This window comes from Coregonus clupeaformis, unplaced genomic scaffold, assembly GCF_020615455.1.
Source record: "Coregonus clupeaformis isolate EN_2021a unplaced genomic scaffold, ASM2061545v1 scaf0021, whole genome shotgun sequence".
In the NCBI taxonomy this organism is placed as follows: Eukaryota; Metazoa; Chordata; class Actinopteri; order Salmoniformes; family Salmonidae; genus Coregonus; species Coregonus clupeaformis.
In genome coordinates, this window is record NW_025533476.1 from 21,176 (window position 1) to 43,949 (window position 22,774).

The 22,774-nt window shown below is 42.8% G+C and overlaps 1 protein-coding gene across 1 annotated transcript in view; it reads left to right on the forward strand.

Moving 5' to 3' along the window:
- Positions 1-295: 295 nt before the first annotated feature.
- LOC121534859 (progressive ankylosis protein homolog B) overlaps positions 296-22,774 on the forward strand; it is a gene marked incomplete at its 5' end in the record, with an annotated part of 33,299 nt that continues 10,820 nt past the window's right edge. Inside the window, 7 exons of the mRNA XM_045212547.1 lie at positions 296-512; positions 11,314-11,432; positions 13,189-13,272; positions 13,821-13,991; positions 15,691-15,825; positions 16,949-17,041; positions 18,484-18,579. Coding sequence (XP_045068482.1) covers positions 296-512; positions 11,314-11,432; positions 13,189-13,272; positions 13,821-13,991; positions 15,691-15,825; positions 16,949-17,041; positions 18,484-18,579 — 915 coding nt within the window. The remainder of the gene's footprint in view (positions 513-11,313; positions 11,433-13,188; positions 13,273-13,820; positions 13,992-15,690; positions 15,826-16,948; positions 17,042-18,483; positions 18,580-22,774) is intronic.

The following is a 22,774-nucleotide window of genomic DNA, read 5'->3' on the forward strand; positions in this document are numbered from 1 at the left end:
ATCAATAATAAAAGCATGTTCGCAAATAACGCTGCGCCTTGGTCCTCTGTATACGACGATCGATTACTATTATTCTGACATTTCACATTCTTAAAATAAAGTGGTGATCCTAACTGACCTAAGACAGGGAATTTTTACTAGGATTAAATGTCAGGAATTGAAATGTATTTGGCTAAAGTGTATGTAATCTTCCGACTTCAACTGTATATTTTAAATATTTGATCTTTCTCCCTCAACCCCTGTTTTCTCATTCTGGCTCTCCCCAATTATTTCTATCTTCCTCTCTCTGTCACAGGCTCTGAACAGGGGTATTGCAGCTGTCAAAGAGGATGCGGTTGAGATGCTGGCCAGCTACGGCTTGGCTTACTCCCTTATGAAGTTCTTCACAGGGCCTATGAGTGACTTCAAGAATGTGGGCCTGGTGTTTGTCAACAGCAAACGCGACCGCTCCAAAGCCGTGCTGTGTATGGTCACCGCCGGGACGATAGCTCTTATCTTTCACGTTCTCATCGGTGAGCTGATTTATCACAAGTTATAATAAGGCAGGACAGTTGTTCTAAGTTCATGAGATGTATAATTCATATTTTTTATAAATCTATATATTTTAATAGTTCAATTACCAATGAGCTGCAGGGAATCTTCCATTCTTCCATGCTTCTCTCTGCTTTCCTCTGTATTACTGTATTTATTTACACAAAGTATCAAGTCTGGATAAAATATAACCAAATATGGCATTCTGCATCTATGTTAATATTTAGCCAGCTATACCAATGTTCTTAACACTAGAACCGCTGGGCCTCAAGAGATCCCCCTTCAAGCTAATGAGCAGTCATTCTGACTGTCATTAATACATTTCATATACAGTTGAAGTCGGAAGTTTACATACACCTTAGCCAAATACATTTAAACTCAGTTTTTCCCAATTCCTGACATTTAATCCAAGTAAAACTTCCCTGTTTTAGGTCAGTTAGGATCACCACTTTATTTTAAGAATGTGAAATGTCAGAATAATAGTAGAGAGAATGATTTATTTCAGCTTTTATTTCTTTCATCACATTCCCAGTGGGTCAGAAGTTTACATACATTCAATTAGTATTTGGTAGCATTGCCTTTAAATTGTTTAACTTGGGTCTAACGTTTCGCGTAGCCTTCCACAAGCTTCCAACAATAAGTTGGGTGAATTTTGGCCCATTCCTCCTGACAGAGCTGGTGTAACTGAGTCAGGTTTGTAGGCCTCCTTGCTCGCACACGCTTTTTCAGTTCTGCCCACATATTTTGCATAGGACTGAGGTCAGGGCTTTGTGATGGCCACTCCAATACCTTGACTTTGTTGTCCTTAAGCCATTTTGCCACAACTTTGGAAGTATGCTTGGGGTCATTGTCCATTTGGGAGATCCATTTGCGACCAAGCTTTAACTTCCTGACTGATGTATTGAGATGTTGCTTCAATATATCCACATAATTTTCCTTCCTCATGATGCCATCTATTTTGTGAAGTGCACCAGTCCCTCCTGCAGCAAAGCACCCTCACAGCATGATGCTGCCACCCCTGTGCTTCAAGGTTGGGATGGTGTTCCCTCCTTTTTCCTCCAAACATAACGATGGTCATTATGGCCAAACAGTTCTATTTTTGTTTCATCAGACCAGAGGACATTTCTGATTTGCACTTTTTGCACCAAAGTACGTTCATCTCTAGGAGACAGAACGTGTCTCCATCCTGAGCGGTATGACAGCTGCGTGGTCCCATGGTGTTTATACTTGCGTACTATTGTTTGTACAGATGAACGTGGTACCAGTCAACTTAGTGTATGTAAACTTCTGACCCACTGGAATTGTGATACAGTGAATTATAAGTGAAATAATCTGTCTGTAAACAATTGTTGGAAAAATTACTTGTGTCATGCACAAAGTAGATGTCCTAAACGACTTGCCAAAACTATAGTTTGTTAACAAGAAATTTGTGGAGTGGTTGAAAAACAAGTTTTAATGACTCCAACCTAAATGTATGTAAAAGCCAAACTTCAACTCTATGCTATCACAAAAATAATTATAATTATTAATGTCTTAGGTAAGATTAGATTACAATTATAATAATGTTTTTATAACACAATAGCATTTTCTTTAGTTTATGTTACTGTAGGCTTTATGTAAAAACTATAAACCACTAAAAACACCAACATTCAAGTGTTCAATCAATGTTATTCTTGGAGTGCCTTTTTTACAACTATGAAACAGAAAACATATGTGTTGGAATATGGTAACAGCTTCTTTTTATAACAACAAAATAAAATAAATACCTCAACCACCAAGAAGCACAGTCAGCAAGAACCACGGTCAAATGATGAAAACTTCAGTAGCCTAAACATCACCATAAGCGCCAAGTGTGCTTGATAAATAGTGAAAATCAACACAAAAGCAATAATGGCATTACAATGAATCTGTCGATATGACAAAAGTTTAAAATAGTCAGTTATTGTCAGTGCTTGCTGTTCTGTACAAACTTGTTCCAAATGTCGGATACCATGGCGAATTTGTCTTTTTCCAGGCGTCGCGTTCTCATTTCTTTATCATCAAAATGGAAGTAACGCATGATTTCTCTGAAGCGATCCCGTGACATGGTTTCTCCAAAGAAAGGTATCCCATACATGTGTGTGCTGATAGTCGGCCCGTAGCATTGTCACCGGCTTGTTCTATCCAAACGATGCTGTCCCTTCCTTGCTCCTGTCTCACACAGCAAAATCAATGGTGTACGTTTAACTCTGAAAGTGTTAAATGTACAATATTTTCATTGGACACCACTGAACTGGTGTTAAAATAACACTTTTGAAAGTCTTAAAGATTTAACTCGGTTGTAGTGTTCAAATTAACTTGATTGTGGTGTTTGCATATCTCTGCTGTAGAGTAATACTCAACACCTACAGTGTAAAACATAATACTTGATTTAGAGTAAACTGGACTCACTTTGCTTAGTGCTGACGGTGTTACACTTTCTAAATTTTTCTGTAGTGTTACAGTAATAATAGTAATAATAATGTTTGGGTGTTGTTTTAACACTGTATGGTGTAAAGCCTAATTAGCTAATTTCCCATGGTGCCTTTTCTTTTCAAGTGAAATGTAGAGTTACCACCCATTACTATATTTGTTTGTAACAAAGACAATTTTATTGAATTCTTTCCTTTTAAAGGCCTGTGACTTTCACCAAGTGAGTGCCTAGGTGAATGCTAAGATTAAAATTAAACTCTATGATAATACATACACTATATGACCAAAAGTATGTGGAAACCTGCTCGTCGAACATCTCATTCCAAAGTCATGGGCAATAATATGGGGGTTGTCTCCCCTTTGCTGCTATAACAGCATCCACTCTTCTGTGAAGGCTATCCACTAGATGTTGGAACATTGCTGCGGGGATTTGCTTCCATTCAGCCACGAGCATTAGTGAGGTCGGGCACTGATGTTGGGCGATTAGGCCGGGCTCGCAGTCGGCATTCCAATTCATCCCAAAGGTGTTCGATGGGGTTGGGGTCAGGGCTCTGTGCAGGCCAGTCAAGTTCTTCCACACCAATCTCGACAAATCATTTCTGTATGGACCTTGCACCAAACTTTACAGTTGGCACTATGCATTGGGGCAGGTAGCGTTCTCCTGGCATCCGCCAAACCCAGATTCGTCCGTCGGACTACCAGATGTGAAACGATATTCATCACTCCAGAGAACATGTTCCCACTGCTCCAGAGTCCAATGGAGGTGATCTTTACACCACTCCAGCCGACACTTGGCATTGCTCATGCTGATCTTAGGCTTGTGTGCGGCTGTTTGGCCATGGAAACCTATTTCATGAAGCTCCCAACAAACACTTCTTATGCTGACGTTCCTTCCAGAGGCAGTTTGTAACTCGGTAGTGAGTGTTGCAACCGAGAACAGACACATTTTACATGCTTCAGCTCTCGGTGGTCCCGTTCTGTGAGCTTGTGTGGCCTAACTCTTTGCGGCTGAGCAATTGTTGCTCCTAGACGTTTCCACTTCACAATAACAGCACTTACAGTTGACCTGGGCAACACAGTGGTGTTAGGAAACTCCTGGTTTACAGGCCACATCAGGCCTGCAAGTCACATTATGCTGGGTTGGAAAGTGATGTGTAATTCTTATTGGAATCCAACCAGAGTTAGGATATCCAACTGTTGGATTCTTTATTCACCCCGCAACCTGCATTCAGAATGACTGTCAGGGTTAGAAAAGTTTATACGAAGGCTACCTAAACCATTTAACCTTGAACAACCATTTCAGTAACAGGTGCAATAAATCTAACTAACTGATTTGGATTAGTTTACAAAAATGTGTAGCATAAGATTAATCAATCAATCAAAGACATGCCCTCCTAAAACTCCAGTTCTGTTTGTGATATTAAGATTCTAACAACGATGTTGTGCTAAAAAATGGCAGAGTAATAAAATAAATACATTCATGAGCACTCCAAATGACTGCTCTAGCGGTTCTAGTGTTAAACTACTTATCTCTCTGCATGACCAATGTTGACATAACTTCACACTGAAAGAAACCCACTGTTGCAAATGCTCCACACAGTACTCATCAGGCTTCCTTCTAGAGTCTCCATTATGTGAAAGAATGTTTCCCCCATGATAAGACTGAAACGCTCTCTTTTTTTCAGCTGAACACATTTTAATAAGAATGAGAGCAGATGTGACATAAGTTGTACTTTTCATCCACAAACACAAACTCTGGTTATAAGCACTCCACAAAGGAACAGTGTGTACAGAGCATGATGTGAATAGACACCATGTTTACATTGAGATTCTTCCCATGTGACGATATTATTTGTGTTTCTTCTCATGGAAAGGGGCCATGTAACTAAATGCCATTTATAATCACAAAACGTTAACAGAAAAAGGTGCCTCTAATTATAATGTAATTTTAACATTGAGCTCTCAGCAGTATTTCTTTTAATCAACATTGATACCATGCTGTAAGTCTTTCAAACTCAACTCTGGACCTCAACCCTTTTTTCATTGTTCCCCTCTAATCCGGGACTGATTTAGACCTGGGACACCGTGTGTGCAATTAATTATCAGGTAGAACAGAAAACAGGCAGGCTCCGGACCTCGTAGGTTAAGAGTTGAATACCCCTGCTGTAGGTGGTTTCAATGGAGCACACACATATATTTTGGAGCTGAACTTCCTGATTTGGCCTCATTTTTTAGCTTGCTCATTAAGAAATGCAGCGGCCATAACTGAAGCCAATTAATAGTTGTCATGGAGGTGGTGATTTGATGTGGGTGTTTCTTGGGTGCCTTTGCCATTCAATAACAACAAACAAGGGTACTGAGTAGTGACAGCGAGATAAGCTTAGGTAGCTTTGCTATGGAGAGAAGTTTTGCAGTGGAGGACTTCTCCCCTAGAGCTCTGCACAGGCATTCATTTTAAAGGGACATTTCAGAATTGTTCAACTTCATATTCAGCACCATCCCAACATCAACATATGTGAAAATTGCAAGTTTCTATGTTTTGTAATAAAAAGGATCGGGAGAAGATATGTGTTTCCAATGACATCATCAGTGTACAACGTGTGATATTAATCGAGTATGAGTAGGCATTGCCTACTAATTGTCTACTAATTGGTTGATGATGTCATTGGAAACACTTATCGTCCTCTGTCTTTTTTTACTACAAAACATAGAAACGCGCCATTTTCACATTGTGGCCGACCGAAATTTGAAATTTTGTTTTTTTACAAGTTTTGATGCACCTGTACTGACCTCGCCTTCTGGATGATAGCGGGGTGAACAGGCAGTGGCTCGGGTGGTAGTTGTCCTTGATTATCTTTTTGGCCTTCCTGTGACATCGGTTACTGTAGGTGTCCTGGAGGGCAGGTAGTTTGCCCCCGGTGATGTGTTGTGCAGACCGCACCACTCTCTGGAGAGCCCTGCGGTTGTGGGCGGTGCCGTTGCCGTACCAGGTCGGTGATACAGCCCGACAGGATGCTCTCAATTGTGCATCTGTAAAAGTTTGTGATGGTTTTAGGTGACAGGCCAAATTTCTTCAGCCTCCTGAGGTTGCGCCTTCTTCACCACACTATTTGTGTGGGTGGACCATTTCAGTTTGTCAGTGATGTGTACGCAGAGGAACTTAAAACGTTCCACTTTCTCCACTGCTGTCCCGCTGAGGTGGATAGGGGGGTACTCCCACCGCTGTTTCCTGAAGTCCACGATCATCTCCTTTGTTTTGTTGACGTTGAGTGAGAGGTTATTTTCCTGACACAACACTCCCGAGAGCCCTCACCTCCTCCCTGTAGGCTGTCTCATCGTTGTTGGTAATCAAGCCTACTACTGTTGTGTCGTCTGCAAACTTGATGATTGAGTTGGAGGCGTGCATGGCTATGCAGTCATGGGTGAACAGGGAGTACAGGAGGGGGCTGAGCACACACCCTTGTGGGGCCCCATTGTTGAGGATCAGCGAAGTGGAGATGTTGCTTCCTACCTTCACCACCTGGGGGCGGCCCGACAGGAAGTCCAGGACCCAATTGCACAGGTTGAGACCCAGGGCCTCAAGCTTCATGATGAGCTTGGAGGGTACTATGGTGTTGAATGCTGAGCTATAGTCAATGAACAGCATTCTTACATAGGTATTCCTCTTGTCCAGATGGGATAGGGCAGTGTGCAGTGTGATGGCGATTGCATCGTCTGTGGACCTATTGGGGCGTTAAGCAAATTGAAGTGGGTCTAGGGTGTTGGCTAAGGTGGAGGTGATATGATCCATGACTAGTCTCTCAAAGCACTTCATGATGACAGAAGTGAGTGCTACGGGGCGATAGTCATTTAGTTCAGTTACCTTTGCATTCTTGGGTACAGGAACAATGGTGGCCATCTTGAAGCATGTGGGGACAGCAGACTGGGATAGGGAGAGATTGAATATGTCCGTAAACACACCAGCCAGCTGGTCTACACATGCTCTGCGGACGCGGCTAGGAATGCCGTCTGGGCTGGCAGCCTTGCGAGGGTTAACGCGTTAAATGTCTTACTCAAGTCGGCCACGGAGAAGGAGAGCCCACAGTCTTTGGTAGCTGACCGTGTCGGTGGCACTGTGTTTTCCTCAAAGCGGGCAAATAACTTGTTTAGCTTGTCTGGCAGCAAGACGTCGGTGTCCGCTAAGTGGCTGGTTTTCCTATTGTAGTCTGTGATTGTCTGTAGGCCCTGCCACATCTCGTGTCTGAGCCGTTGAATTGCGACTCCACTTTGTTTCGATATTGACGTTTTGCCTGTTTGATTGCCTTGCGGAGGGAACGACCACTCTGTTTGTATTCTGCCATATTCCCTGTCACCTTGCTATGGTTAAATGCGGTGGTTCGTGCTTTCAGTTTTTCACGAATGCTGCCATCTTTCCACAGTTTCTGGTTAGGGTAGGTTTTAATAGTCACAGTGGGTACGACATCTCCTATACACTTCCTTATAAACCCACTTATCAAATCAGCGTATACGTCTATATTATTCTCAGAGGCTACCCGGAACACATCCCAATCTGTGTGATCAAAATAATCTTGAAGTGTGGATTCCGATTGGTCAGACCAGCGTTGAATAGTCCTAAGCACGGGTGCTTCCTGTTTGAGTTTCTGCCTATAGGAAGGGAGGAGCAAAATGGAGTCGTGGTCAGATTTGCTGAAAAGAGGGTGGGGGAGGGCCTTGTATGCCTCGCGGAAATTTGTGTAACAATGGTCCAGTGTTTTTCCAGTGCGAGTGCTACAGTCAATATGCTGATAGAATTTAGGTAGCCTTTTTCTCAAATTTGCTTTGTTAAAATCCCCAGCTACAATAAATGCAGCCTCAGGATATATGGTTTCCAGTTTGCATAAAGTCCATTGAAGTTCCTTGAGGGCCGTTGTGTTATCGGCTTGAGGGGGGATATACACGGCTGTAACAATAACCGAAGAGAATTATCTTGGGAGATAATACGGTCTGCATTCTCTTGCGATGTGGAGTCTTTTGTTTAGGCATTTAGCTAGCTAGCTAGCTAAACAATGAACCATAATCCCAACCCATAGTTACAGTACAAACGGATTGTCATAGCTAGCCACCATGCATGAAATTCTGGAGTATGAATCTGCAGGTAGCTAAAGCTAACCAACAAGTTTCAATTTTAGCTAGCTAGCTAACATTAGGCTATAACTAGCAATGCAAATGGCTTTCTGAGATACTAATAATATTACTACACAGATCATACACGTAACGTTAGCTAGTGAGCCAGCAAGCCATCTATCAGTACGGTTACATGCACTAGTCAGATTAATATAGTTCAATTTCAACATTCTTTGCAAGAAGAACCAGTTTACATGGACACATCTGAAATCAGGCTACTTGATGGGACTTTGATAAATACAGAAAATAGCAAAAATCGCCAATCAAAATAAATTTGTACCACAGCGACCATGTTATTTTTGGGAAGCCTATTTGATTTGAGTTCGGACATATAAAGTTTGTACAGTACCAGTCAAAAGTTTTTCTTAATTGTTACTATTTTCTACATTGTAGAATAATAGTGAAGACATCAAGACTATGAAATAACACATATGGAATCATGTAGTAACCAAAAAAGTGTTAAACAAATCAAAATAAATATATTTTATATTTGAGATTCTTCAAAGTAGCCACCCTTTGCCTTGATGACAGCTTTGCACACTCTTGGCATTCTCTCAAACAGCTTCAGCTGGAATGCTTTTCCATCAGTCTTGAAGGAGTTCCAACATATGCTGAGCACTTGTTGGCTGCTTTTACTTCACTCTGCAGTCCAACTTATCCCAAACCATCTCAATTGGGTTGAGGTCGGGTGATTGAGGAGGCCAGGACATCTGATGCAGCACTCCATCACTCTCCCTCTTGGTCAAATAACCATCCTGGATATGACAGAGTTTGCCTCCACCCATGGGTCCAGCAGGCAGAGTTCAATAACTACAGCCAGATGAGAGATGCAGGAGGATGGCACTCTTCTCATACCACTGTAGTGTAGGCCAGGGTTTCTAAACACTTGTGATGTAGTGTTATTATATAGTAATCACCTTTTGTCCCTTCTGAGGTGTTTGCCAATGCCTGATGGGCATGGCAGCATAGATCAGCTTACAATCCAACCCAGCTCCTATCACAGAGAAAGAGAGGGAGGGAGAGAGAGAAAGACTGTCACCATACAGTCATGGAAGCCAACAGTTAATACACGATTGAACATAGCCAATCAGAGATTGTGATTCACAGCTAATTCACAAGGGACATGTGCCAGCATGGCACTGACTGGTTGGCATTACTCTCTCAGGCCCAGGAGTAGACCATTGGCACAGTGGAAGAGGGCACCTCCTTACAACATACAAGGCACAATATCAATGGTGGTTATGACAGGTGAATTCCAAGACAGACAAGTGATAGTATTTTCACCTTTGACCAGATCAAATATGACCAACCTGATTCAAGTGACCTCCATTACTCTGAAACAGGACTGGTGTCTAGCCACTGCCTCCTTGTCTGGTGATCGGCCATCATTCTTTTTGCCCTAGAAAATACACAATAATGTTGTTGGAATCTTGTTTTGGGTTAGCTAAAGCCCTCAAATGCTAGTGACCACCTAGCTTCTGTAGCTAGCTTGAAACATGATTGAAAACAACTTGGACATCGAACAGGTCGTCAGGTTTGCTTGATTATTGGAGATAGTTAGCTAGCAGGGATCTTAGCTAGCCACTTTGAGTTGAAACAATATTGAATACAAGCTGGCTACATGCATCAAACATGTTGTGAGGTTTGCTTGATTATTTGAGCTAGCTAACATTAGCTAGCCAGTTCGAGTTTAAACAATATCGATAGCAAGCTGGCTAATATTGCATCCTATCAAACCTGTCGTCAGGTACAACATTAGCTATGCAAATCTTCCTCTCTCTGACATATCACATTACATATATTTAGTTAGTTACATCATAGTAACATAGCTTGCCTGCCTCACTAACATTATCAAATAATGTAGCTAGCTAGCTAGCTAGCTATAACCAAAACGTACTCATTAACAACAACACACCAGTCTCAGGTTTGATGGTTGACAGTCCGCAGAAGTAGTAGCTAGCGTCAGATGTACCCTAATCCGTATCCTGGCCATCTGCCCAAGATTGTTTAACAACTTTATGGAAGCCTATTTTCAATCGTATTTGCAGAGCGGAATGTGCATTGAACCACAATACTGCTGCCGTAGACTTGAGAACATGATCCACATGTTTCTGGACAGGGGGCTTTAACACACTGTGTTTTCTGTGGGCAATTGGCCATCATTGGCAAAAGTGGGCACGTAAGTAATCCAAACCCAACCCCTCACAAAAACTGCGGCGTATCCTTCAGATTTCTCATTATTTCGTTTTGGGACGAAACTGACTTTGTAGTCAGTTTTGACACTAGAATAAATGTTTCTGGCTCATATTGACACCAGATAGGCCGTTTCAAAAGAAGAAGTTGCTTTTTTGGTTCAAATTCCTTTAAAGAAGATCAAATATTTATATTCTGCATTTCAAGAACAGTGGGAAAGTGGAGAGGGTGGTAGCAGAAAGAAGAAGGCCACAGACAGGAAAGTGACAGAGGCAGGGCTCAAACTAACGTCGCCAAGGGTGTAGCCTATACTGTACGTGGTTCATAGTCTAGACCAGACTCCGGCACACCAGACACCTATATCTGATATAACTACAGACTCGAGCAAATAAAGCCCTTAAAATAATCCAAATTATCTGAACTCTTGGGAACAAATAGATATAAGTAATTGTTTTCTCAAAATAGCTGTCGTTGTAGGTTGATAAAGTGGGCAGAATAGTGCCTTGAGTTGCATGATTTGGCCTTTTGCCTCTATCTTAGTCATACTCACAAGAACTGGCTGGACAGAAAGTGGGTTATATGCAGGGTCACTTATAGTAAGGATGGACTGTTATCACATTTCCTCTTACTCATTCAACAGTGGTGCCCTGCTTTGCAGAATTGATAACGATTCAAGTTAAAAACTAGTAAAATGGTAGAGCAGTTTTTTAACCATTGTCCTTGTATGTCATTTATGTTGTATAGGCCACATAGAACCATTACCCTTCCCAAAGAACCCTTGAGGAACCCTCTTTTCTTAGTGTATATCTGCAACGCTCACTATGTTGCACATTCCTGAATACCCTGTTTCCAGCTGTCTGCGAACCATTCCTGGGGAACCTTTTTATTCCCCTAGTGACAATAAATCAGCAGTCTGTTAATGACTTAAGCCCCTAAAGTGCTCTGATGTTTATCTCCATTTCCTTGTCCCATTAGCCTACACAGAACTGGGCTACTACATCATCAATAAGCTCCATCATGTGGACGATTCTGTCGGAAACAAGACCAGGCGGGCTTTCCTCTACTTGGCAGTGTTCCCTCTACTCGATGCCATGGTGAGTCACGGCCTGCTGCCCGCTGGATTCTAGTCCCCTTTTAGTTTGGGAAATGCTTGACAGAGAGGTGGTTTTCTGACATTCTGACCTACTACACAGAATGCTCTGGGGTTTCCCCGAAGTACAGATCTAGAAACACCTTTCCTTCTCCCAATCCTAATCTTAATCATTAGTGGGTGAAATGCAAAACTGACCCAAGATCAGCGCCCAGGGGCAACTTCACCATACTCCTTTAGTCTCTGGCTTGGGAAATGCTTGACAAAGAGGATGGTGTTTTGTTTGACATTCTGATCTATCGCTCAGAACGTGCTACCTAGACAAAATATGCATGCTTTATCTTAACCACTCATGCTTTTAATGAGCATATCTGTGTTACATTGTATAGTGTGTGTAGCGTTTCTGGTGTAGTGTATCTAACAGCATTGTTGGTGTAGGACTACGTGTACTGTTATTTGCTATTTTCTCTCTATTTATCCCAGTAGTATTAGTTATTTACCAACTGTGCAGTGAGTGTTTGGTCATTGGTTTGTGAGTATTTAGCTGTTTTTGTGCTACACTGTAATTATTTTTTATTGTATATGTCATGGTAAATTACTGTTTAATCAAAAGTAACATACTGTATAAACTGAATACAGTAGATTACATAAATTACATTGCATTGTGGGAAAAAATGTAACGGGCGGAAAATATTTGATGTATTTTGGACATTACCGTAGAAAATGCTACTTGAAACACAGTAACAGTTTACTTACTGTATTTGTGAATATTCAAAATAGAATGCCACACTTAAAGAACACGGGCAACAAAATCAAAGCACATCCTCTGAAGTAAGAGAGAAAATGTTTTAGCAAATTGGTTAATTCGTTCCTGTTTTGTTATTTACATGTATTGCTTTGTTTGTGGCTGTGCTGTTTTATATTATATGAAAAATATACAGTCAGAAAGGCACATCATACAAATAAATCATTTTCCATGGTTAAAGGCCCAGTGCAGTCAAAATGTGATTTTCCTGTTTTATATACACTGAGTGTACAAAACATTAGGAACACATTTTAGTGTAAGAGCTGTTTGAAAAGACCGCCTGAAATTTCTGCCTGTTTTTTTGGGATGGATTTTTGCCCTGCCTGGTGACATCACCACTCCCAGACAGTCCTAATTCCTTGAGAAATTGCTAATTTTAATTGAAAACAATCACAGTAAGGTACTTAATTCTTACCCAGAAATTATTTGATACCAGTATGAAAATGTATGCACTCACTAACTGTAAGTCGCTCTGGATAAGAGCGTCTGCTAAATGACTAAAATGTAAAATGTAAATATTGAGATAAAAACAGCTGCATTGGACCATTAAAAGTCAACCAAGCACACACAACATAGGCGCTACATGTTACATCCCCTTGTGGAAACCCTCACTTAGCCTGAATTCAAACAACGCCCACTACGTCTTCTGTGTTTTTAGCTGACTAGAAATTGAGTAATTGTTGTTGCAAGCAAGCGCCGTATGATTAGCCAGTTTGAAAATAATCTAGTTAGCTTGCGTTGTTAGTGGACCACTTAATGAATATCGGCTCCTACAGCTATTCGTTGACTACTTGTTGTAAATAATACGATGCTTGTCATTGTTGTTACATGATATAATAATGCATCAAATTTGAGATAATTCAATGTTTCACTGTTTTAATTGTATCTGTCCCTATTGAAATAGATAACAATGAGTAAAATATTTTATCCATGGACTGTTTGTCCCCTGTTTCAGGCCTGGACACATGCCGGTATTCTACTTAAGCACAAACACAGCCTATTAGTGGGCTGTGCCTCCATCTCTGATGTCATAGCTCAGGTAAGAATCAGTTATCAATGGGTCTATTCATGAATTGCATTTCATTTACATATGGCGATAGTGATTCAGGAGGGTGCAAAGCAGAGGATAGGGAGAGGTATGGACATTAGTTAATTTTGTACTGCATTATGCAGTCTATTAGCATTCGTTTTTACCATTTGCATTTGCTTGACTCTATGTGCCTCAAGTAAAGAAATCCTTATTTTATCATTGCAACTTAAAATTAAGACTTGCAACACATCCAAAAAAAGACTTATATTAGCACATCCTTCCGAGATGGCTTTGAGAAGTTGTACAGTGATCAAAAGTGAATGTGTCATTCTGATTCTCTGGTTAGGACATGTCAACAGATCTATCTTTATCCTTGTCTTCCTCTTGCACCAACATTTTCTCTGCCTCTTCTTTCTGCACTTCCTGCCATTCTCCCTCTCTCTTCCTATCCCTTCATGTCTCTCTCTCTCTCTCTCCCTCTCTCTCGCCCTCTCTCCCTCTCTCTCGCCCTCTCTCCCTCTCTCCCTCTCACCCTCTCCCCCTCTCCCTCCCCCCAGATTGTCTTTGTGGCCATCTTGCTTCACAGTCATTTGGAGTGTCTGGAGCCTATGTTGATCCCTATCTTGTCCCTCTACATGGGGGCCCTGGTGCGCTTCACTATTGTAGGACTGGGCTACTACCGCAACATCCACTACAACATCCCAGAGTCCAGCGGACCTGAAGTGGGGGTAGGTTATCTCAGGTCAAATGGGGTCTGGAGTGGAGATTCACTTTGTATTTCTACAGTGGTCTGTTTGGATGGTAGAGATGCTTTGTGTAGAACATATATGATTGTCCATTATGTAGAATGGTGAATTGTGTCAGCTCTATGTATTACATTTCTATCTGCAACATTCTGAACGTTTCACCTCACTGAACACACCCCAGGTGTCAAAGTTAACAGTGTGGAGCTTCTATATAAATTAACTACCTGAGGATGCATGATCTGTTAAAAATCTTTACAGCGAGTCATATTGCATGTCAACGCTCTATGGGTGTGATTGAAGACAGTGACACATTATAAACTGTAGCTCAGCTGGTAGAGCACGGCGCTTGTAACGCCAGGGTAGTGGGTTCGATCCCCGGGACCACCCATACGTAAAAATGTGTGCGCACATGACTGTAAGTCGCTTTGGATAAAAGCGTCTGCTAAATGGCATCTTATTATTATTATTATTATTATAAACAGGCGGGTCATTCAGTTAATTGACTGTTGGGTCATCAGTGATATAATTAGTAGAATATCCAATTAATTTCAATATTACTTTTATAATCCCCAAGGTAAATTAAAATGGAAGGATTGAATTGAATAGAATTGTAAAAAAGGCTGTCCTGCTCCTCTCCTCTCTACCTAACTTTCCCTCACAGTCCCCTCAGTTTTCCTTAAGTCCCGTTAGTTTGGCTGCACAGCCTACCTTAGTTATCCCTCACCCATCATAGCCCTGCCATTCCCAACCAATTAGAGCGCTTGGAAATGCGCATCTGGACATTGCACCCACCCACTCAGTTCAGTGTGTTATCGCCGTCCGAAGGGAGAAGACGCATGTTTCTGAGGACTCTTTATTGTCGACAGTAACATGAATGACTGAATGTTGTGCGTGCATCGAAATAACCACAACAATAAGATTCCAAGTCATTCGGATGACCAAAATCATATAAACATCTTCAAAGGAAACAGCTGTGTGTGTGTGGTGGTGACTATCAAGAGCACAGTGATGGGCCTCAACATCATGTTCTAACCGGACAGCACTATAGAAGACAGAACCAAACCAATCAGTTATTCGTATATAGTGGGTGAGGGCATTCACAGCCAACTGCTCAGACGGGTGAGGGCATACCAGCCAAACTTTTTTTACGTGGTCCTTCTAGCCGGATTTAGTGACCAACAGTTTTTAACATGGTCCGTCATTTCTCCGGATTTATCGAACAATAGTTTTTACAAGAATAGATTTTGTTGTCCACCCTGAGATCAAATCCAATTTTATTTGTCACATGCTTTGTAAACAACAGGTGTAGACTAACAGTGACATGCTTACTTATGGGCCCTTCCCAACAATGCTGAGAGAAAAAAATAGAAATTATAGAAAAATAGCAAAATTATAACACAAGGAATAAATACACAATGAGTAATGATAACTTGGCTATATACACAGGGTACCAGTAACCTGGCTATATACACTGGGTACCAGAGATAGAAATGTAGTTACAATAGAATATTACTTAATTGTCCACCATATGATGGAACTTTAGTTACAATAAAATGTAACTTTATTGTCCTCCATGAGATGGACATTTAGTTATAATATAATTATTTCATTGCACAGTTGCATTTGGGAATACTCATCACTCCTTCCCATGTCTCCCTCCCTCTTTCCCCATCTCCCGCAGGGAGACGCTACCATCAAGAAGATGCTGAGTTTCTGGTGGCCCCTGGCCCTGATCCTGGCCATGCAGAGAATCAGCAGGCCTATCGTCAACCTCTTTGTCTCCCGGGACCTCAAGGGAAGCTCGGCTGCCACCGAGGCAAGTATCCTACCGACCTCATATGAGGATTTAAATAAATATAAATAAATAATATGCCATTTAGCAGACGCTTTTATCCAAAGCGACTTACAGTCATGCGTGCATACATTTTTGTGTATGGGTGGTCCCGGGGATCGAACCCACTACCTTGGCATTACAAGCGCCGTGCTCTACCAGCTGAGCTACAGAGGACCACAACACATAAAAGCCGAGTCCCAATTCTCCAACCTTTCCAGAAGTGTTCTCTTGCAACGGACAGCCGTTTTGCTAATGCTCGGGAGCCTGACGAGCAGGCGTGGGAGGTTGCTTCAGCTGTGGCTTTCGGACCCAACGTCACCAACAAAAAACAAAAAGCTCCCTGATGCTCCCCTTTGGTGAGGCATTTTTCTGTAACGTGTACGTTCGGAGTTGGAAAGCAAGTACAGGGAGTGAATGTAAAAATAAATTAAACATGGAACAAAACAATAAACACAAGTAGCGTACAGACATGAAACACAGGAACAGAATCAATAACACCTAGGGATGGAACTAAAGGGAGTGACATATATAGGGGAGGTAATCAGGAAAGTGATATAGTCCAGGTGAATCTCATAATACCACACAGGTGCGTGTAATGATGGTGGCAGCTGTGCGTAATGAACAGTCAACTGGCGACCTTGAGCGCCGAAGAGGGGGAGCGGGAGTAGACGTGACAGGGGGGTGTCAATGTAAATAGTCCGGGTGGCTATTGGATTAATTGTTTTGCAGTTTTATGGCTTGGGGATAGAAACTGTTAAGGAGCCTTTTGGACCTAGACTTGGCGCTCTGGTACCACTTGCCATGCGGTAGCAGAGAGAACAGTCTATGACTTGGGTGACTGGAGTGTTTGACAATTTTTTGGGCCTTCCTCTGACACCGCCTAATATATAGGTCCTGGATGGCAGGAAGCTTGGCCCCAGAGATGTACCAGATTGCACAATGCCTGGAGAGTGTGTTTAACATCCCAGAAACCTTATTAGTATGAGATAGCAATCTTATAAGATGCACTTCAACTGGACTTCAAGAAAGACAAACAGGAACTCTTACTTCTGACGTGGTGGAGTGGTCTATTGCTCTAAGTGTTTGGTTTCTGTGCTTTGGCCAGGCGGTGGCAGTACTGACCGCAACCTATCCTGTGGGTCACATGCCGTACGGCTGGCTGACAGAACTACGTGCAGTCTACCCCGCCTTCGACAAGGTAAGACGTGGTTGTTTACAGTACCTAGTAAGTAAGGCCGCTGAGAGTGGCCAGGTACCTCAACTTGGCTGTTGATTTAAACTGTTAAATCAGTAATGACTGTTAAAGATTATATTAACAATGTGGGTAGCACAGAAATGCCTTGGGATTTACTTCCATTGTAAAATTGTAAAACTACAAGGCCAGCTTTGTTGAATTCTTTCAATAAAGTAAAAGTGCATCGATACCACATATTTTCAAGGAAATACCAGGTAAATAGCAGTGGAAACAATATCGTAAAATAAAGTGCTGCCTTAATGTTTTTATGTAGCAGATCCTCCTCTAGGATGCCGTTAACAATGATTTGGGCACAGTATGGGCTTATTGCAGTGGTGCAGATACTTAGACCAGAATTCAATCAAAGGTGCGTTGTCAACAAGCACATTGCATTTGACTTTTAATGGTAATTTACGCTTCAGCCGACATCCGCAGTGTTTACCATGAATGTGATCTCCGCAAACATTGGGAAAATTGGCTTTAAAAGCCGCATTGTTGGTAGTGCACTGAATAGCTTTGCAACGCACTTTTGAATGAATCCCTGCTTCAGTTCAGTGAATTTATTGTTAGTTTGTGCAGAGTTCAGCAGACTTCGATGCCTAGCTGTCCCCTTAACTCAACTGTCACTGTTCTTCATTGCTCTGTTTATACCAATATGACATTACTGAACCTGCAGAAAAGTACACCACAGAAATATGATACACATAATTCCACTGCACCATGTATTTTGGGGGAGTCTGAATTCTTAGCGGACAGCTAGAATTACTGCGGCTCTCGCTGACATTTCATAATATTTATAGGTAAACAAAGGCGTGCTGAGGAAAGACAAACCTGCTCCAGGATGTTTGAGGGCTGCAGTTAGGAAAGTCACTGTGTGGTTTACTTGTGCTGAGTCCTACAATGTCACAGTGATGAAAGATTAACTGTGCCAAGGTGGTTTCAAATAGTAAGGTAGTTGCCTCTCCAGCCATGATTGAGTACAATATCAGTCCATGTTTTAACAATACATTTTTAGGGGAGAGTACATTTTGTTGAGACATTGTTCTCATAACAATGTCATAGTTGGTTTTGATATGGTATTACCTGTGTTAACTGTAGTTGTAAAGCCTGTTGTTTACTGAACTAAACCAAAATCACACAATGATTCTAGATGTCATTTGTAAAGCAATTATATGGTTTATGTGAAGATTTAAGTCGGGATTCAATCAAACGCTCATTGTCGACAAGCGCATTCGACTTGACTTGTAAAGGTAATTTAAACATGAGCCGATATCCACAACGTACCATGACTCCGATCTTCGTGAATGTTGAGAAATTGGCAACAATGCACCTTTGATTGAATCCCAGCCTTAGCCAACAGAGCGCACTCACACCTGTCCTTTTTGTTTGTTCTTCTCTGCCCCCAGAACAACCCCAGTAACAAACTAACCAACATCAATACCACAATCTCCAAATCCCACATCAAGAAGTTCACATTTGTCTGCTTTGTACTTTCTATTACGGTACGTTCAACCTCGCAATCATCTTTTGTGGATTGGAGAGAATTTGTCTGTGTTTGTATTGCTTTTAGGTCTTTAAAAAGCTTAATAACATTGTTATAACATGAGTGTCCTGATGTGGGCCAGAATTCAATGATTGCAGATAGTAGGTTTCTTGCATTGTGCTTTCAGCTTTCAGAAATATGTTTGATGGAGTAGGGTTCTTGCATTGTGCTTTCAACTTTCAGAAATGTGTTTGATGAAGTAGGGTTCTTGCATTGTGCTTTCAGCTTTCAGAAATGTGTTTGATGGAGTTGCCCTTAGACACTGATCTTGGGTCAGTTTTGCATTTCCCCAACTACAACAGATCCTAGATCTGTACAAAGGGGAAACTTCACCCCAGAGTGAGTTTGATTGCATAGCAGCATATCCTGGATGGAGGAGTTGTCGTTGTTGTAAGCTAGAAATTAGCAGTGTCTTTTTCAGATGATTCCTGTATTAAACAATAATACGCATCAAAATATAATATAGACATCAGACTACACATCCATATACACATGAATATACACGTTAATATACACAACCACACACAAAAAGCAAAACACAATCTTTCATGAGGTTATAAGCAAGATGAGTTGAAATGTAAAATGAGTTCACAGCCAGATATGCTGTCAGTACTGAACGGGTCATACCATGAGATTGAAGCCTTCATGAAGCCTTTCTAAGTCAGGAATACTGTAGATGCCTCACTATCCTTTATAAAGGCTTCATAAAGCCTCAATAAAATATACTTAGTTTTCCAAACGAAAGCTCATTGTGTGACCAAAACCTTGTTTAGCCACCAAACATCAGCAGTCAAATCTGCATCGTTCACTCAACCATCAGGGGCTGGAGAAATGTGCTGGCATTTTGCCTCTTCAAATCAATTTTTACATCACCAAAAATTGTGTTTTCCATCAGCAAGGTTAACCACTGAGTTAGCCACTGTTTTTCTTATTTATGTTGACAGTTTTCTGTGAAGCTGAGTTGGTAATACAGTTTTATCAACTGTTTACAAGGTGACACAACAGACCTTAGGAGATACTTTTTTTCTTGGTTATTATTCAATGTACCTTCATGCGGTCCTGAATTCAGGGAAGCGTTTATGAGCAGAATATATTCAAACATGCCTTTTTACTTGAAATAGTATCCTAAATAGTAATAGTATCTTCGCTTTCCTACTATGATTGTTTATCAATAATATGCCATTTAGCAGACACTTTTTATCCAAAGCGACTTACAGTCATGCGTGCATACATTTTTTTTGTGTATGGGTGGTCCCGGGGATTGAACCCACTACCTTGGCGTTACAAGCGCCGTGCTCTACCAGCTGAGCTACAGAGGACCACTATCAAAAGTGCTTGAGCAATGGAAGCAATATAGTTCCCATTCCATCTGCAAGTGGTTAGGGTTAGGGTTAGTGTGTGTGGACGTTGATTCTGAGTTGAGATTAATAAGCCCTTTACAAATTAACAATAACAAAAAAATTATTAAAGAGCAGTAGTAAAATAACAGTAGCGAGGCTAAATACAGGGGGTACCGGTACAGAGTCAATGTGCGGGGACACAGGTTAGTCGAGGTAATTGAGGTAATATGTAGGTAGAGTTAATCAGCGTACAGCTCTGAGCCAGTATTGTTAGTTTTGTTGTTTTGCACCTTTTTTGACTTGCTGTGTACTGACCTCCGTTTTGTTCTGTCTGCAGTCTCTCACCCCGGAACCTTCACCCAACCTCTGCCTGATGGTGGCGGCTGCGACAGTACGGACCAACCACTGCACCCTCAACAACCCATCCACGCCACCCGCTCTGTTCCCTGGATTATTCAGCTTCACTCGGACTCTATTAATAAACACTCACCTTTGTCTCACGTACCGTGTCTGGTCTGCTCTGGGTTCTGGCTTAGTTAACCGTGACAGAACGATCCGGCCAGTAATGAACCCAGCGGACCTGGACTCTGTTCGCCATGCTATTACCCAGCAGGAGAAGATGTTGGGCCATCATAGCACGGTACTACAGGAGATCGCGTTGTCAGTTCGGAACCTTTCTACCGGTCTGACGGAGGTCCAGAACCAACGCCAGTGTCGGTGGAGGATCCACTACCCGGTTTCACCCATCTCGCCTGCCGCTTCTGAAGCTGTGTCCATCCGTGAGCCCAAGGTTCCGACGCGGATAAGTATGAGGGAGAGCTGGGAAGATGCCGTTCCTTCCTTATGCAGTGTGGACTAGTGTTCGATCTACAGCCCTACTCTTATGCCACAGACAAGGCTAGGATAGCCTTTGTGATTGAGTTGCTGCGTGGTCGGCGCTGGAGTGGGCTTCAGCCGTTTGGGAACGACAGGATCCCTGCATGGCTTCATACCAGGGGTTCACGGCCGAGATGAGGAAGCTCTTCGACCATTCCGTCCGAGGGAGGGGACGCAGCTAGGCGCCTGTTTTCGTTCGCCAAGGAACTGCAGCGTGGCGACTTCGTGATCGGGTTCAAGACGTTGGCTGTGGAGAGTGGGTGGAACGGGAGTCTCTGCAAGCGCGCCTTTTACCAGGGTCTGTCGGAGCAGCTCAAGGATGAGTTGATCTCCTATCCGGAGCCTAGTGACCTGGACAGCTTGGTAGCTTTGTCTATTCGGGTGGATAATCGAGTCCAGAGAGCGAAGGAGGGAGAAGCAATGGGTTCCGTCCAACCGATCAGCTTCTCAGGATCCAGTCGGAGTCGTCAAACTGCGCGGCTCGCTAAAGTTGGGAGGACTTTTAGCGAGCCAGTTTCGACCTCTCAATACCTCTGTCAGACCCCGTTTCCCGGCTACCCTTATGAACAGGAATCAGAGCTTAGCGATTAACGCTTTTTATCGATTCAGGGGCCGGTGGAAGCTTTCTAGATGCCGAGTTGGTGGAACAGCTGGGGCTTTCCAAGGAGCAATTGCCGGAAGCCATTGAAGCTACCACTCTGAACGGCAGTAGTCTGGCACGTATCACGATGAGGACAACCGGTTAAGATGCGGTTGTCGGGAATCATTCTGAGATGATTTCATTCTTCATTCTGCCGTCTTCCCATGTTCCTCTGGTCCTTGGATACCCCTGGCTGAAGGAACACAATCCCACGTTCGATTGGTGACGGGCAAGGTAACGAAGTTGGAGCCTTGATTGTCATGCTAACTGTCTCAAGACTGCCTGCCCCCCATTCGGTTCCCAGTCAGGTGATTGAGGCTAAACCCCAGATTTGTCCCTGGTTCCCGAGACATATCACGATTTGGGAAGTTTTCAGTAAGCAGAAGGCTCTGTCACTCCCTCCCCCACCGACCATATGATTGTGCCATCAACCTGGTCCCTGGAGCTGTCTACCCCCAAGGGAAGGTTATACAGTATCTCCCGACCTGAACGTGAGGCGTTGGAGACCTACATCGGAGTCCCTAGCTGCTGGTCGTTCGTCCCTCGTCATCACCCCTGGGGGCAGGATTCTTCTTTGTGGGTAAGAAGGATGGCTCTCTTCGACCGTGTATTGATTATCGGGGGTTGAATGACATCACGGTCAAGAACAAGTATCCCCTGCCCTTGATGAGTTCTGCCTTCGACTCCTTACAGGGTGCTACGGTGTTCACTGCAAGCTAGACCTGTCAATGCGATCACCTGGTCCGGATCAGAGAGGGGGCGAGTGGTTGGCGGGTTTCAATACACCGATGGGTCACTTTGAGTATCAGGTGATGCCGTTTGGACTGACCAATGCTCCAGCGGTATTCCAGAGTATGGTGAACGACGTCCTGAGAGATATGATCGGTCTCTTTGTGTTTGTTTACCTGGATGACATTCTGATCTTCTCGAAGGAACCTTCCGACCACGTCCAGCATGTCCGGCAGGTTCTGCAGCGATTGTTGGAGAATCGCCTGTTTGTGAAGGCCGAGAAGTGCGAGTTTCACGCCCACACGACATCCTTTCTCGGGTACATCATCTCCAGGGGAGAGATTAGGATGGACCAGGAGAAGGTTAGAGCGGTTCTGGAATGGGCCCAGCCCGGTACGAGATTGCAGCTCCAGAGATTTTTGGGGTTTGCGAATTTCTACCGCAGATTCATCCGGGATTACAGCCGTGTGGCCGCTCCGTTAACTGCCTTGACTTCCAGCATCAGGACCTTCAAGTGGAATCCGGAGGCGGATCGAGCGTTTCTGGATTTGAAGAGGCGATTCACCAAC